General features: G+C 42.4%; 1 protein-coding gene across 17 annotated transcripts in view; it reads right to left on the bottom strand.

The window, feature by feature from the left end:
- Positions 1-17910, bottom strand: part of ANK3 (ankyrin 3) — a 597115-nt gene that overhangs the window by 223528 nt on the left and 355677 nt on the right. The window contains exon 1 of one of the 17 annotated variants that reach the window (XM_079793864.1): positions 2494-2512. The exons of 14 other annotated variants lie outside the window; for them this stretch is intronic. In XM_079793864.1, the coding sequence (XP_079649990.1) occupies positions 2494-2496 (3 nt within the window). In that variant the 5' untranslated portion in view covers positions 2497-2512. Of the gene's footprint in view, positions 1-1946; positions 2198-2227; positions 2389-2493; positions 2513-17910 lie in introns of those variants that run through there. 2 more of the 17 variants (XM_079793862.1, XM_079793860.1) reach the window with 2 other exon arrangements.

The following is a 17910-nucleotide window of genomic DNA, read 5'->3' as shown; positions in this document are numbered from 1 at the left end:
AAGTTTAAGAGTTCAATTTTCATCAATCATTTATGGCAGAACTAGTTGATTATTAACCACCCAGGAGAATCTCTAAAATTGGTAAAGATACACATGCATCTACTTTTCTAGAAGGTTTGTGCTATAAATGTTCACAATAACAAGTCGTAAAATCACTGAAAGTTTCTTCCAAAACAGACTAAGCTAACCTATAGAAAAATCTCTAAACAATACCATAGAAACCACAAGCCAAATAGAAGCAGTAGGAGGCATTAATGAGCATGTGTGAAAATGTAATTATCTACTATACCCTCTTTGCAGGGATTTTATCCATAGTCCAGCTCATGCAGATAGACTGTTCAGTCTTCCACTGAAATCAGAGATGAAAACAGGAGACAGATAATTCTTATTCATTGTCCAGCTAAACCCAGTGCAGCAACAGTATATGCTACTCTGTTGTGACTGGACTTCTGTGTGATGTGTCGGGTCACTGCCCTTCCAGAGTCACTGCTTAGGGCAGGATCATTTAAAATTCAGTCTGTCATTTTATTATAATTTCTTTTTTTAAACAGCATGCCCACCAAAACAGAAAACGCTGCACATATGGGCTGAGATCAAATGCTTTCACCATTTAGTTGATCTATTCTGACACCAGGCAGAAACAACATGGTCTGCTTTTATTGGAGCTTTCCTTTCAGATCTCAGATTTTCTTTTTTAATTAACTCATTAATTCCTAAAAAGCCAAAGCCTGTCAGGTACATTCCGCAAGGTTTGTTATATGTGCACTTCACTCAAAACTTTCTAGCTATTAGTATTTCTCGAAGCCAGCCTCACTGGGTCATCAGCAAATGTCACTATGATTATATGCAAAGTTTCCAGTTCCACAACTAATGGAACAGAATGTACACCCACGATTCAACCTTCAACACAGCGCAGAGTTCTCGATGGGTGAGTCGATTATTTTTAGAGTGATATGATTTTTAGGACTCATCTACCAATATACTTATATTACTAGTAAATCATAATGAATGTCTGGGATTCATGGACAATAGTCTTATCTCATTTGTGAATCTCAAAGTTTAACCTGCAAAGGCTTTTTCCTGAGGCACCCATAATGTTTGCAAAATCTCATTCAGATTAAAATCTCATAAATGTCTACCCTAGAATACAGCACCATTCTGGAAAAGCCATGCAAGAATATGCTTTGCTAAAAGATGAACCTATCTCTAAGAATACAAAGATTAAAACTGAACCATTTAAAATAAGGTAACACTCGGAAATGACAGTTCTTTTCCCAAAGCCGCTCGCATACCTGCCTATCTGATGTTAGAACTATCACCCATGTCCTCAAGGTCTCCTCCTAGTCATTATGACCATTTCACTCAATTTTGCTAACAGAATGTTCATTTTTATGCTCAAGATTTAATATATTGTGCTAATAGCAAATAACACATAATACATGTATGTTCTCATAGTTAAACTGGTACTAACGGGAGAGACAAAAACAAAAGATCACATGACATCTTGAACTGTCATAACCTAAACAGTATTCTATGAATCCCTTAGACTCTAACTTCAAAATTTTATAATATAAAGCAAATATTACTCTTACTTCTCATGTAGTAACCCTTACGGGAAAACTGGCTCACTGTGCTGATTCTTTACAATGACTGAACGAGATGACATATTTATACCCATGTGCAAATCTATTAAAAAAATAAAAGTATAATCTCCAACCTCTAATCACATCTTCCATCTACCATTTAGAGGAGTTTCCAAAACAAATTTTAACTGTATGGTGTTTTCTCTCCGAACTCTAAAATTCCAAATTCCCCCTTGCAATTAAGGTACCAGAAAAAAGCTGAGTTGTAAAGCCCGCAGACTTCTCTTGAGAAAAGTGGGAAGACTTAAACCTTCTTACACTCCTGGGCCCACTTAGGCCCTTCTTGCACCCCGAACCACTCACCATCTCTTTGTATTTCCTTAAGCATCCTCGTAAGACAGGCCTGAGCTGACACACTCCCAATGACATCAGAGGCAAAAACGTACCTACAATCCAGTTCTGGGCAAAACAGAAAGAAGGACAGCCCACTGTCCCCCATACACTGAATGAGGCGATCCGTGGTGCAGACAGGCCAGCTTCCTTCCTATCCGGCAGCCCACATTTTAAAAAAGGTTCGACTAGCCAGGCCAAAGCAGCACTTCTGTAAGGAAAAGGCAATTCGTTCCGAAACTGTAAATGCTTACTTGTTCTGGGAAGGTCTCTCCCTCTTCCACTGCCATTCTGTGTGGCCAAGTATGAAACCTGATAACTCAATTAGTTAACACTTTGGACAGAGCATCGAGTCTAAAAATATCTGCCTTGGGGAATGTAAAGGTTTCCCCGACCTCCTGGTAAAGGGGTAGAAGCTGATCAGAATTTTCTTAACTCTTTAAAGGGGGGTGGAGCAGCCAAGCGTACAGAAGGTGCCTTACAAATAATGTGGCCCCTCCCAGAATTCCCCAGGACTTACCATACTTGTGGCCTCCAGTCAAGCTCTGTGTATTCAGTCATGATAGGGGGAATACCGAAAATAGCAGGGCAATCAGCTGGAAGCGTACCCTGGCTGCTGGGAATCACTCATGAAACCAGCTTTTGTCATTCCGCTTATCAGCACTTTCCTCTGTACACAGGCTCCTCTGACATTCCTTCTAAAGACAATGCCACCATTTTCTCCTGGGTCTCTGGACTGGTCAGGCCTGCCCTTTACTAGTGGGATTTTTAAACTCAATTTCTTTCACTTCATTAGCTCTACTACTGAATACATGTGTGGGTACACACAGTGAAGGCAGATTGTCCTGCCAATGAGTTACCTTATAAAGCTAATTTTCTTCTATCCGAGGGCAAATACAATTGATGATCTTTAAAAAAAATACAGCAGTATATACAAAACTCATGTGTAAAACCAGAAAAAAAAATACCATGGAATGCTTCTGGTTTGTTGTTTGTTTGTTTATTTACCTAACGAATTGAATTCAGTTTTTCAGATTTGGGGGCACATAATCCTTAGGCATCTTTTTACTAGTCTTATACTTGAGTTCAAGAGTCAAAGTCCTGAAAAACCCACCATCATAAGAAATTACATTTGTTTTATTTAGAATGGTGCCAACCAATCGCTCCCTCAAACCTGCGAGGCTTCAAGGAAGGTGTCCCTGATGGACTGAATTCAATCTGGGAAGGCCGGTACATAAGTCTATTCATTCAACACTCATTTACAGAGAGCCTACTATGTGCTACTCTTGTAGGTGCTGGGGTGGGGCGGGCAGAGATGAACAAAATAGAGCAAAATCCCTGCCTTGATGAAGCATATATACCAGCAGGGTGGGGCAGACAGACTACAAGCCATAAACATAATAAATAAGTCATTGCATATGATCAACAGGGTAAGTGCTGTGGGGAAAATACAGCAGGACACATAAGTATATGTTTAAGAAAAAAATAAAACAAAATAAAGAAAAAAAGTATGTATGTGTTTAGGAAGTGGGTGGCAAAGCTTAATGTTAATAATAAAATAATGTCTACAGGATATGATTTTATATTACTATTATGTTGAACCATATGAAATTGCCATTTTATAGATCAAACCATGTGTATAACTGCAATTTCATATGGTTCAATCTAATAATATAATCATATATTAATACATTGTTAAATAGTTATTATGTACTCTGCATACAAAGCACTATAAACATTTCTTACGTATTTTCCTTTAGTCCTCATAGCTATGCTGTGAAGTAATCTTTACCTTCATATTTGTGAGGCAGAAATTAAAATTCAGAAAGGTTAAGTAACCTGCGAAGGTCACCAGCTAGCAAGCATCAGGATTTGAATCTAGTTCTATGATTCTAAAGGGAAAGTCACACACTAGTGCAAATAAATAGCTGTTTCCTTAGCCCTCATTGTGTTTCAAAATATATTGTGTTGTCAACACTTAAAATTGAGAGATTTTATACCCAAATCTAGAGTTCCTGTGTTTTTTATTTTTGTTAAAGAACACTGTATTCCCCACTGTCCTACCAGTAAAGTCTGTTTTACTCCTTGACATTAGGGGCCTGGCTGTCCAGAAGCATTTGAATTTGGGCCTGTGTTCTCAGTCTTATGCTTCTGACCATAGTGCTAGTGACTCCCAAGGGAGTGTGACACTCCAGCAGGGCATGTGACACCCAAGAGGGGTGGTATGACACTCTGGCAGGGGACCTGCATTGCTCTGAAATACCTGGGAGTTTGTTCACTATGGACTGTACATCTTCTCTCTCTCTCTCATTCAGTCATTTATGTATCACCACATGCAGGTGAGCACCTACTATGTGCTGGAAACTAGGCTTTGGCAGGAAACCATCACCCTGTTCATCTGCGCCTGTTTCTGGACTGGCACATGAGATGCAGCCAGAGTCACCCTGGAACATAGCAAGTCTGGTCCGCCTGCTGCAGACTCAAGTTGGGTGGGGGACAGAGTCGGACAGGGGGAGGGTCCCGTCGGCTGCTGCTCAGGAGGTGAGGCTGGCTTAAGAAATCCTCACCACCTCCAGGCCCAGGGGTGCCCAACTAAGAGCAAATTATTCTCCAATCAAAGCCCTGCCACATCCCCAGGCCCGGCATTTTCCTTTGGGGTTGCCAACTTCCTTCCAGTGACATCTGCCACATTTCTTTTCTGCTATGTCTGGTGCTAACCACACCTGGTTATATCAGGATGCAGGGAGCCTGGGAGTCCAGGCCTGTGGGTCTGCCGCTCTGATCCCATAGGCAGTCCCTACTGTGCACAATGGAAATCAGAAAGCAAGACTTTGGCTCCAGGAAGGTCATCAAAGCCCCTATCCACCCAGACCTCCCCTAAAGAAGGCATGGCTTCCTCACATCTAAGTTAGATCTCTCCCACCAATTTCTTAATCTCCTGTGTTCATATTCAAAACCATCGTTGAACTGTCCTCTTCCCCTCCAGTCCTCTCTTCCCTAGGGTGAATAATCCCAACTGGTTCAACCTTTCTGTGGGGCTCTTAGAAGAAACAACAACAAACCCTCTATAATTACACTAAATAAGAAGAGTAATAATTCCCATAATTGTGTCTTCCAACCCACCCCCTGGCCAGGACATTTTGTTTCCCAAACTTTCGCTGCTCATCTCACAGATACTGCAGCTGCAAAAGGAGAAGCAGTGATGGAAACGCAAGTTCCCACATGGTAAGCATGGGCTGACATGGGAGGCTGGTGTGGCCGGAACCCAGAGTGCAGTGGGTCCACTGAAAAACGAAACACTCCATAGTAGGATAAGATGTTACCATCTACCTCATTTCATGAGAACAAGGTGAGTCCCACCTCAAGGGAAACTAATATTTAAAAATACATTTTTTTTTACACAAAAGATAAGCAGTACAGTGAAGCACAGGCTCAGAGGTCATTTAATCAAAGCCCATCACTTTAACGATGAAGAGAGAGAAGCCTGGAGTGGTTCCGCTATGGCACACTGTGGATCTAGGAGGCTGCTATGTCCAGAATTCATGATGGTATTCCTTTAACAAGCAAAAAGGCCCAGGCTGTTTACTCAGTGACTGAATTTACAAAACGAGCTCCTACCTGCGATTTTCAAGGTGCCACAGTACCGCTCCACCAATGAGGGCAATGCTCATGAAAATGATTGTAGAAGCATCGCCCCAGGTATTTATCATTTGAGGGCTCAGACTAAGGAAAAGAAACGTGCATCAGGCTGCGTAAGGGAGAGCCAATGGCTCAAAGCAAAGCCTGGTAAACTCTTCTGGATGGATCTTAAAAATACAGAGTGGCCTTTTGCATCAGTCCTAGTTGCCAACTAGGAGGAACCACGGATCTTGTGTCTGCTCATGTCAAGCTCCCCTGAATCATGACCCATCCGGCCAGGACTGGCCAGTGAGGTTCTCTCTCTGGGGATAAGGTCTGGGCGGCGTGCAGGGCTGGTGCCAGGGATGTGGGGGGATGTGGCATGCTGTGCCTCCCTCCCCACAGGCTAGGCTGCTGGCCTGTGTGTGAGATCCTCCCCTCACTCCTCTGGCTCTGCCCGCAGGCTGTGAACGCTCTGTACGGTTTAGAGGCTTCCAGTCACTGATGTCTAATCAAGGGCTCCACACAGTAGGGACCCCACAGATGTTTCAGGAAGGTGGGAGGAAGCACAGAGGAACCCAGGGAGGTGGTAGTATCTGCATGTTCAGTAGATTTCAGAGGTAATCCTCACTGTCACAAACCACTCCATGCGAGAGAAAGGATTTTTGTGTTTGTGCTGAAAGAGTTTTGAAATCCCACTTCTTCACACATCCTTTCCAGACCCAGCAACAAACACCTGAGAGCTGCCCCCTCCCATCCTGTCCATTCTGAAGATGGGCCACCCTCATGCTAACGTCTGCATTGTGAGTCGGTTTGTTTTGAGATGTTGCTAATATCCAGAACTGGGGGGCTGCATACTGCAACCATAGGACCAAAACTGACCTGCTGCAGCCTATGTACTAAAACTGGCTTTAACCTGTTTAAGTGATTGGGCTAAATTAAAGTGACAATAATAGTCGGTGACATGTGGCAATTTAGATTTCAGTGCTTACAAATAAAGTTTTATTGTAGTATGCGCGATACTGTATGGCCAACGAAACCTAAAATACTGCCCTGGCTGGTTTGAGTCAGTGGTTGGAGCATCAGCCCGTGGACCAAAGGGTGGTGGGTTCCATTCCCAGACACAGGCATGGGTCGATCCTGGCCCCTGGTCGGGGCACAAGCAGGAGGCAACCAGTTGAGGAGTCTCTCTCATGCCGATGTCTTTCTCTCCCTCCCTCCTACTCTCTCTAAAAATCAATGAAAAAAATATCCTCAGGCCTTAACCGTTTTTGGCTCAGTGGATAGAGTATCAGCCTACGGACTGAAGGGTCCCAGGTTCGATTCCGGTCAAGGGCATGTACCTTGGTTGCGGGCACATCCCCAGTAGGGAGTGTTTAGGAGGCAGCTGATCGATGTTTCTTTCTCATCGATGTTTCTAACTCTCTATCCCTCTCCTTTCCTCTCTGTAAAAAATCAATAAAATACATTAAAAAAATATCCTCGGGTGAGAATTTAAAACACACACACATACCAAACAAACAAACAAACAAACAAAAAAACTAAGGTACTATCAGCCGCCTTTCAGAGAACATTTGCTAACTTTTGATCTATTACCAGGGGTTGGGAGCTTGTGTCCCTATGATCCTTTTTTTTTTTTGAAAGGTAGTGGAGTATCCTGTGTGCCTAGCATGCTGTCTGATCCCTGAGATTGAAAAGTGACAGAAATCCCATAAAACCCCAGTAAGGATGCATTCACCCATTAGCTTTATACAACACAAAACACCATGTTCTTCTCATGTAATAATTTAAAGCATTAATATATGCTCTATCCTCTTCGTGTGTCACACACAAAATATTAGGGACCTAGATTCTGTATAATTCTCTGTTCAAAAGCATAACCATAAAATATTTTTTAAAAAGAAAAAATAATGATGGCATTACATCACTGACGTGACTCCTGAAAACTTGTAGTAACAAAGTGTGCTCTCTCTTTTCCTTGTTTTCCCCCTTCTTTTCCACCGAGGCCATGACACAGGCATTATTCACAGGAACACATGGAAAAAGCAGCTCATTGAACTTTTAAGAGGGCAAATGCACTAATCTACAAGGGAGCTTTCAAACAGCAATGTAATCTGGATTGGCTGTTCTCAATAGTTTCCATATCTTCATCAGGGCATAGTCTCCTCTTCTTTATCAGCAGAGAAACAAACAAGATAAAGGGCAAAAAAAAAATTTAGAGACCCAGTTTGGATAGGAGACACTTGGCGTTGGAAGCCTCTGTGGGATCTGTGGGGTCAGGGGCTGAGTGTGGTGAGGGTAAGGAGGAGACAACATGGTCAGGGAGGTGGTTCTCTCTCCCCTTTCTCTCCATTTCCAGGACGTCAAGCTTCCACCATCCAAAATCCAGTGACACCCTATGTAGTCAAGGACAGCAGCAGCTACCTCAGAGTTACTTTTAGTAAAACAATCGATTCTATCATGGAAATGACCAGCTCACTGAACCTCAGAGGCTTGGTTTATGTCCAACAGAAAGTAGTTACAAATTCCCCTTGAACTGGATGTCTGGAAGACTTTTTCCACCAGGGACTGCTCCTCCTACCGAGTTCATAGCCTCCTACCCTCATCCGCACATACCCCTTGCTCCCCAAGCCCCACTACCATAATACCCCTCAAAATCTATATTCCAGGAGAAATGGAACAGATGGACTCAAATATACTCCCTTCCCTCCTGCCCCCCTTCTGCAAATGGCTCTATATGCAAATGAAGCTGATAGAATAAAGATTCTGTGCAAAGCTACAAATGAGCAAATGATACGTGGTAACCTACAGTCTTCAGCACTTCATATACTAGTATATGCACTCTCAACACCTGCACTTTACAGCGAACAGACTATAAAGGTGCTGTGCAGTAATGAAGAAGGCACCCTGGTTTTTATGCACCCAAATCGCATTAAGAAAGCCAGGTTATTTCTGCACTCCCAATGCTGTGTTCAGGGTAGCCTGTAGAAATTGGCTAGGGGGGATAATTCTGCATTAGCTCATATACTCTTGAATATATAAACACGAAGTATGCAAAATTCAGAACTGATATGAAAGGATCTCTTCCTTCCCCTCCTTCTCAGAAGGGCTCTGTGGAATGTAAACATTCTGAGCTGCATGCAGATGACCAGGAGTCTGCTATTGTGCATTATCAGGGCTTGAGATTTTACAAATGTAGTGAACTCTTTAAAGATGATGAGTTTACAGTTGTGCATTCTCAGCACTGACACATTTCTCCAGGGCGGTGTCCAATAAAAATGTGACACCCAACCACATTTCCAAAGATGAATTAGAAGGCTGGGATAACTTGCACAGTAGTCTTCTCTGCATTTCGAACACTAACATACTCTATATAACACTTATGAATACCCCCCCCACACACACACACACAAATAAACCAGTTGCAGAAATATGACAACTCTTTAAATTAAAAATTATCAATTTAAGACATCAGAAATAAAGAAACCAAAGGTTAGAAAGAGAAATGGGACTTACTTCTGCAAAATCAATCACCCCACAATCCAGCAATTAGCAGTTGCTAAATTGTGTTTTATCAGTTTACCCAATTTCTTTAAAAATCTTATGGCATAGAGTTAAAATGTGTGCGTGTACACACAAATGCACACAATGACCTAGGTTTTCAGAAATCTAATTGCTATGCTCTCATTCTGAGTCTTGCTTATGGATGACAGATTTTCACCCACAAGTCAAAGGAACTAAGAAACTTTCTCCAGGAACTGATTTAAAACACACACACTCTATATGAAACATGTTAATGGTTAATTCTTTAAAGAAAACTGGTTGTCTTTTATGAATGGAAAACACTATTAATCAAGAAAATTATTCTTCAGAAGAAATTATGCATGCTTTGGATACATTAGGGGAAAAAAGTAACTACTAGTTTAATACGAGGAACCAAAATGCATCTATCAACAAAAAGTTCAGAAAATAGAGAACAATTTAATAAATCAATGTGACTAAGTTATAAAGAAGCAACTGTAGACTCAGTAACTCTGATGCCTATGGCAGACAGACTGCAATTTGACTGCTGTCATGTTGAGCTCCAGATTCTAACACAATTAACTTCCAATGTGTACAATGTATAATGACGGAATTATTGAAGCTATCTCCTTTCTGAACTCCCCCCCCCCCGGAAATTCAAAAAGGGGGCATATTGCTAAATGTCTTCCCACATCATTCCTATCTGCAATGTCCTTTTCTTCAACTCTGGAACTGAAACGATCGAGTGCAGCAAGTCACATGATGGTCTGCTGCTCTGCAGAAAGGTCTGGCGTATGTCATGTGTTTTGTTCTAAGGGGTGAGAACACTTAATGACTCCGGCCCGCATTCCAACCATCCTTAATCTCTCTCAGGCCGCAGAAGATGGAAGGGGGGCGCGGGGGGGGGGCGGGGAGCAGTAGGCAGTTGCCAGAGATGAGAAAAAGAGCTCCTCTCATCAAAATGCCAGACTTGGTGGAGATAGGCCACCTTGTGGTGGTGGTTGTTTCATCGCAAAGGCTTGTGGGGACACCCCTGCTTCCCTGTCTCCTAAACCAGATGGGGGTCTGCTGGCTACTGGCTCAAACACAGCCTGCAGTCACAACAGCACGTGGATGAACTAGGAAGAAAGGGAAGATCATTTGTTCTCACATGGGAACTGCTGAAGTGGCAGCTAGACAGGAAGGCACCCCTTCCACCTCCTAGGGAAGGGGAGAGGAAAGCAATTATTGAAGCCTTATTCTGGAGACCAGCAGAGGGCTGAGTACTCTGCATTTCAGAGTTGGAAAGAACAAGTCTCTTGATCCACATCAAGATGGCTCAAGGATGGTACCTGGCACAAGGCTGGGCACAGAACAAGCCCTCATTAAGCATCTGTTGGATGTTGGAAGTATCTACTCCCTATTGATATATACACTAATGGTCCAGAAAGGCAGAAGTGAGGATGCTCTGCTCCCACACTAGAGGGCCTGTGCAGGCAAGGTGGGCAAGGGTCCACTGCCTAATGACCTAGTCACCTCAGAATTCACTTGATGTCTCCAAAAGGCAAACACGGTATCTTAGGCCTGGATGGGACAATAGGAACCAGTTTTCCTGATGACAAAACTGTACCAAGAAAAATGACTTGTCCAATCTTCCTTCATTAAAACCCTCATTAAGGTTTCAAAGCAATTTAAAAAATTCTAATGTATTACCAACAGTCACAAAGAAATTTTTCACTTAGAAAGCCAGGTATCTACCTTTTCTAAAAAAATCAAAATAAATCATATGTTTTGGCAAAACCAGCCCTTCATTTCCATATGGTACAACCAGCTGGTAGGAAAGCCAAATCTGTGCCCTTCAGCGGGGTGTGTCCTTTAGTCCCCCAGCCTGGCCTTGATAGACAGTGGACTTGGTAGCTCCATAATTGACAGCCATCAGCGAATCCCACATGAGAGCCCCAAATCCTCCCCAGGGTGTAGAACAGACGTGGCGGGGATCTTGCAGAGATCATCAGTCTCGGGTAGCAGTTAATCTCCAGGGACAGGTGTCCTATTCCACTCTGTACCTCTTTCACTTAGCACAATACCTGGACCGTGCTTATGGCCTGAGCAGAACAGAACTGAGTGTGCCCAGACTGGAAATGGCACTCACCGCCAGGGCCCTGGGGACGACAGGAGCTGTGGCTTTGTTCGAGTCAACACTACTGCTGCAGAAATAGCCTCAAGAGACTTGGGAGTTTCAAAGTTACAGGAAGCCAGTGCCTTTTGAGTAATACGTGAGTCATTGGACGAGAAATGAGCACATTTCTGTGAAACAACCATATAAAATATAATGCCCTAAAATGACAGTCGGGATTGAAAAAAAAATGAGCCTCACTTGACTCAGGTAGATAACATTTTGTGCAGAGAGTAGGGAAAAGTGCTGACTTCATCTATCGTTAGGTCTCTTTACCACGGGCGAGGGTATGCTGGAATACAAGGTTTCCTCCTGCTGTCCAATGCTTATCTCCCTACCTGTCCTCCAGAGCCATCCACTTCCTCTCGAACCTCTTTAACCACCAAGCACTCGATTTTCTTGCCTCTTTAATTGGTCTATCCTTGATGTTGACTCTCCCCCTGCAGCTCAGCACCTCCCTAAAATATTCCTCCTTGTACTTTCAAACCATCCTCATTTAATTCAGCTATTATAACACACTCAATAGTTACAGAACTGTTTCTGCAGAAAGAAAAAGTCTCAAAAAAAAACCCCAAGAATATTTCAACCGATGACAATAAACAGTTTACTAATCATGTCGAATTGATTCCAGCATCTCAGATGTTACCTTGTCAGAGACATCTATCCTAAATGTTTTAGCTAAAAAAAAAAACAAAAACAAAACAGCCACCTCCAGCCTACCTCCCCCATTACCCTAGCTCCTGACTCAGTTTCACTTTTCTTACTGGCTCTTCCCTCTGTGTGAATTGGCATGAATCTCTATTAGTTTATTGTCTGTTTCCTGCTAGAACGCAAACTCCTCCAGGACAAGAAGCCGGTTGGTTACTGCAGGAGCCCTTATACCCAGAACAGTGCCTGGCCCTCAGTTGATATTAACTGAGTGAGTGAATAAATAAGAATTACTTTGGTGGAGACTGATTAGATTCTTTGAGAGAATCAATTTAAAATGCTGAAGTTGTCAAATTGTCAAATCACAAAGTTTTCATCAAGTCATGTCTAGTTATTTGTTTGACATCGACAGAAATATATAATGCTAGTGATAGTAACTGAATACTCTATGGTATATTAGAGGCACTGTGCTAAACGCTGTGCATTTTCCTAGTTAATTTTCATAACACCATAAGAAGTCTGTTATTCATTAAGTGAGATGCACAGTCTCTTTATGCTGTGTTATTCCAGAGAGAACCTGCAGAACACTAACCCCAATAGGACTTGACTACATTAACCCTTAAAATAGCAATTTTTAAATTGTATTATGTAAATTGAGCCAGGTCTGGGCCAGGCAAGAAGTGCAAATGAGGGCACCGTCCTGGGAATATGTGTCAGATGAGCATTATGTGACTCACCGGAAAAGGAATAGGCACTTTTCTGTGGAACAATCACATGAATATAAAACTGTAAGCACATAACCAGGACTGAAAACACGAGCCTTGCTTTCCTAGGGTGCATAACACTTTATGGAGGAAGTATAGGCCCACCCAGCTCAGACTGACAGATGGGTCTTCTAATACTTTAAGAAAGGCTGTGCATCTGGATGTTTTTAAGTGCAACTCTCCATTTTTCACATGTTGGAAACTAAAAAGTGCAAGTCCACTATGAAGGACAGATCTGAGAGGAAAACACGTGATCCAGATCTGAGGGCCATGTTAAAAAGCTGCATGATATGAAGTCTAAAGGTAAAACTCTTCTGCTAGCTTTGACTTCCCAACCACACCATTATGGAAACACAGAGGAAATGATATGATTCACTTACTAATAACGTCCATAACACAGAATCTTCCAGTTTACAAATCCCATTGCCAGCCTTTTCTTATTTCCCAGTGTGGCCTAGCACTACACAGGAGGCCACGTGGGGGCTGAGGGAGGATCTAGAAGAGTTTCAAACAGTCACAACCATGGGGGCCAAAGGAAGAGGGAAGACTAGACACGAAAAAGCTGAGTAGTATCTATAAATTCTTTCTCTGATAAACAGGATGAACTCCCCACTTGGCCGTGTTTTTATACTATTTCCTAGAACACTACATTATGTTTTATCTAAATCGTTCATGAAGTGTCATTTTTAATCTATATAATATCTATTATAATACATATCATTTCACTAGGGTGCACAAAAGAAATACATGAGCAGATTGCCTGCGTGAATTCAAGGGCCCTTCCAGATTTCTGGCACTGAACCCCAGTTGGAGTCTATTAAGACTGCAATAATTCAAATACATACTGATTAAAAAAGTAAAGACAGGTTCCAGAATCACTGTGATTCTGCCAAAATCACTGTTAGAAATGAGTTGTTTGTAAAAATTATAATGAATAAAAATGACCTAGGAAGTTGTCTAATCTATCCACCTGTCACTGTGAAGAGAATGTTTGGAATAATTTAATTTGGAGATTTAGTTCCACTTGTTTAATTTGTTCCAGGGAGTTTGGGAAAGTTCTAAAATAAACATATGCTGTTGCCTCCCCTACTCCTGTTCTAATCTCAGCAACCCATGGCGGTCTAACTGAGCGAGGGGTGCGCTGGTCCCATTCCCCACCGTTCTCTCCCTAACTAGCAGGTTAAGGATTAATATTAGGTGTTCCAGCGAGATTCCACCACTGGATATTATGAGCAAGAAGGTAAGAGCCGATGGTTACATTTCAGGAGGGTTGGAATCTCTCCAGCTTTCACTCCATGCACTCAGGGAGACTAATTCTGATGAAAATGTTAAAGAAAAGCTTTTTGATTTCCTAATTTACTCCAGTCAGCAGAGCACATAGGATTTCCTGAGACCCAGAGCTCCCTCAGCACTAAGACTGCTGAAATCCAGGTCCCCACATGGAGCTTCTATGGAGAGGCAGGGAGGACACGAGAATTCCCTGAATTGGCAGAGCCAGGAGGGCGTGCACATGAACTCATGGATTATTCTCAGCTGCTCTTAAGGCAGGCGCTGGGGCAGGCTGGTACTCTACCCCGTAAAAAATTGTTCACTGTGAGGGAGCAGAAAGAGAACACGGAAAGCTACGTCTAATGCATTCAATAATAAAGAAGAAGAGCTAGGCAAGTTTACGATCCCTGAGCAAACTAGATGTCCTCATCAAAAAAGCAGTTGCAGTGCGTGCCACGGTTCAGTGTGCAGGTTGTAGGGTTTAAACCCTGGGTCTAAAATGCGCTCTGTCTCTTCCTCGCTCATCATCTTGAGCAAGTTACTCAGCCTCTTATTTCTCTGTTTTCTTATCTTTAAAATGAGAACAATAATAGTTTACTCAATAGGGCTTTTAGAGGGAATAAAAGCCCATTGTATATAATTATATGTAACACAAAGAGGTTAATTAATAAACATGTACAGTAGGCGCTCAACACATATTAGAGCTATAATTACCATTATTACTGTTTATAGAAAGAGAAAATGCTTTTATAATTATCCTATACATCTTTATCATAGATGTAGTTCGTCCATCCATCCATCCATCCATCCATCCATCCATCCATGTATCACAGGGGCTTGGATTTGCACATGACAGGCAAATTTATCCATATATGGCAACTATTTTTAAAAAATATACATTTTATTGATTTTTTACAGAGAGGAAGGGAGAGGGATAGAGAGTTAGAAACATCAATGAGAGAGACACATCGATCAGCTGCCTCCTGCACACCTCCTACTGGGGATGTGCCCGCAACCAAGGTACATGCCCTTGACCGGAATCGAACCTGGGACCCTTCAGTCCGCAGGCCAACGCTCTATCCACTGAGCCAAACTGGTTTTGGCTATATATGGCAACTATTACTGAACACCTGATATGTACCAAGTACTTTGCATACTTAGAGAGTCCTACCCAGACAACCTTCTTTAACCGCCATTCCTGTCCCCAATATCCCCATCCTTCTTAGTCTATTTTTTCCCACAGCTCTCATCACCTTCTACCATACTATGTAACTTATTTTTTTTTGTCTACTCGAACACTCACTGACTAAATTATGTTTGACTTTAATACAGCATTTCTATAAAGTAGGTATTATCTCTGTCTGACAAACAAGTAAACTGAGGTCAGAAAGGTTGCCTGTAACAAAATCACCAACTATATAAGGAGCTGTAGTTATGGCTCCAAATACCAATCCATGAAAAAAAAAAATGCCCATAAGGTGATAAAAACAATACGTAAGAGCTTCAAAGAAATATCATTCACCGTGCCAAATTTATACAAACAATTTACCTTGGAGTTTTGAAACCTATTTCATATTTTCAAATCCTGGTCTTCAAACTTATTTACTAAACATCCACTTTTAGAAATATTTTTCTAAAGCACCTTTCTTTACAATTTACATTGTAAGATACCCTTCTAAAAATTTAACAGCTTAAAGTTTAAATTTCCAAGATCAGACTCTCAAATCAGGGACAACAGATAATGGGATCAACTTTGTCCCACGATCCAAAGCCCACACAGGTCTGAGTTACTATACATCCTTTACGACAATATACAAATTAGCTCAAAGAGAAACTCTATGGCCATATCCTAGGCCGGGGAGTATTAACCTCAGGGGCTGCAGTGGGTCTCAGCATGCTGGAAAACAGAATGCAAATTGTTTTTATGTTTGTGCATATGGGCACTGGGAGGGGTTCCTAACTCAAAAAAAAAACAAGAACCATCACTCCAGGACTCCAGGAAGAAGGAAAGGTTAACGCCCCACCACCCTTCCCTCCCTCCTTTTAAAACAATGTCTCTTAATGTTAATTGTGATCTGATACTTAAATACCTGGTTTAGAAAAGTACACAATAGCTTGATAATTTATGGAAGAAGACTTTCCTCAAACTAAGAAATACTGACAATTATCCCAAGTGCTCCTGGCTTTTAAGATCACTGTGATCCTAAGCAGGAAGCCATTTACTAGTAATGCCACCAAGTTCTGAGGAACACTTCACTAATCAGCACACGGCCACACAGAGCCTTAGGTACTTGCCAATCCAGGCCTGCAACTCTTGAGCTCTCAATACAGAAGATGGGGAGCTGGAGTTCTCAACCAAACGATTTACGATTCCTTCAAAATATTATCAGACGGCATACTAAATCCCTGCCTGTGGGGAGAACACACACTATACATTGACTGTTAGTATTTTCTGAGGCTTTGTTACATTTATTATCTCATTTGATCCGCATTAGTACCTGAGAGATAAGGTACTCTGTGCAGATGCTGTAACCCTTCCTCAGTTGTCTAGGACACCCATGCTGGGAGATATTTAAAACCTTTCCCCAAATTGAGTGACTGGACTGGATCTGGGTGGACTAGAACTAGATCTTTTAAGTTCTAACTTCTCCTTGTTAACATAGTCTCCCATCATAGCAATGGAAGCAAAACAATACAACAAATGCCATATTGGGGGAAAACAATTGAACAGCACTGTAGAATTTGTTATAATGGAATATATCTTCCATTCTATACCAATATTTGGTATATTAACCTATGTTTTTCTTAGGCCTCCAGCTTTCTCTAAAGCAGTCATTTATAGATTCCACAAGTGTACGAGGCATCAGGCATGTGCTCCGGGCCAGGCTGTATGGTGAATGAAGCCTTATTTCCAAGGAGCTTACATTCCTGGGGGATACAGTCCACACGTGGCTGACCGAGTCTGGTGACATAGCTATGCTGTGAAGAAAATTTTCTCTACTTGCCTACAAAAAGCTATGATCTTCAGATTTTAAAGAAAAATATTGAGTAGCCTGAGAGTTCTACATGATGTGTATAAATCATGCCCATTCATTACTGACAATGATTATTCATAACCTAGCTATACTTACATATTCTCTTCCCCTACTCACTCCAACTTCTCCCTCAACTCTAGACCAGTGTTTCTCAGACTGGTGCTCCAGAGGAAATTTAGGGGAAAATGGACATCGTTTTCCCTCCACCTTTGATGCTTCCTCTTCACATCGAGTACGCCTACCTAAGCAAGGCTGTCCCCTTCCTTAGATGCCTTCAAGTTTCCCTCGGATTCCAACCCCTTTCAGTCCTGGAACAGCAAAGGAGCTGAGCCCTGCACCTGCCTTGGTGGCAATGGCCCCACGCCCACCCATGATTTCCCTTCGGAGTGTCCTGCACCCATTCGCACGACTTTATCCTGACTCTGCCCCACCTTCAAGCAGAAAAACGCAAGGCTGGGTGAAGAACAGAAGCCCACACTCGGGCACTGCCTGGGCTTCTATTCAAAGCACCTGCTTGTCTACAGGCTGCTGTGTGCAGAGCACTGGAGACTCACGGTGGTTACAAAGACCTGAAGGGAGCAGAGGATGTGGCAAAACCTGTCCAGGGGGCACTCCTTATTTTGGAGGGCCAGTGTGAGTTAGAGGAAAGGTTTATTTGTGCACACGATGGGGAAATACCACTGCAAAGGGTGGACTCAAGCTGTGGGACACAATACCTCCCCATCCCCCTCCCCACCCCATTAGTAAGAGCGGCTTCTTGCGGCCGTGACTCAGTACCTTTGGTGGGTATGTGCAGAGTGACAAAATCCTCCCAGCAAGCTCCTGTGCATCGTCCCCAGCCTGGCTGAAAAATCACTATTACACAGAAACTTCCCGCGCTTCCTTTGTAAAATCAGGACAATGATACATACTCTTCTGATTATAGT

This window comes from Cnephaeus nilssonii (genome assembly GCF_951640355.1).
Source record: "Cnephaeus nilssonii genome assembly, chromosome: 16".
NCBI classification, from domain to species: domain Eukaryota; kingdom Metazoa; phylum Chordata; class Mammalia; order Chiroptera; family Vespertilionidae; genus Cnephaeus; species Cnephaeus nilssonii.
The sequence above is the reverse complement of the archived record's forward strand: the minus strand, read 5'-3'. Positions and strand labels throughout refer to the sequence as shown.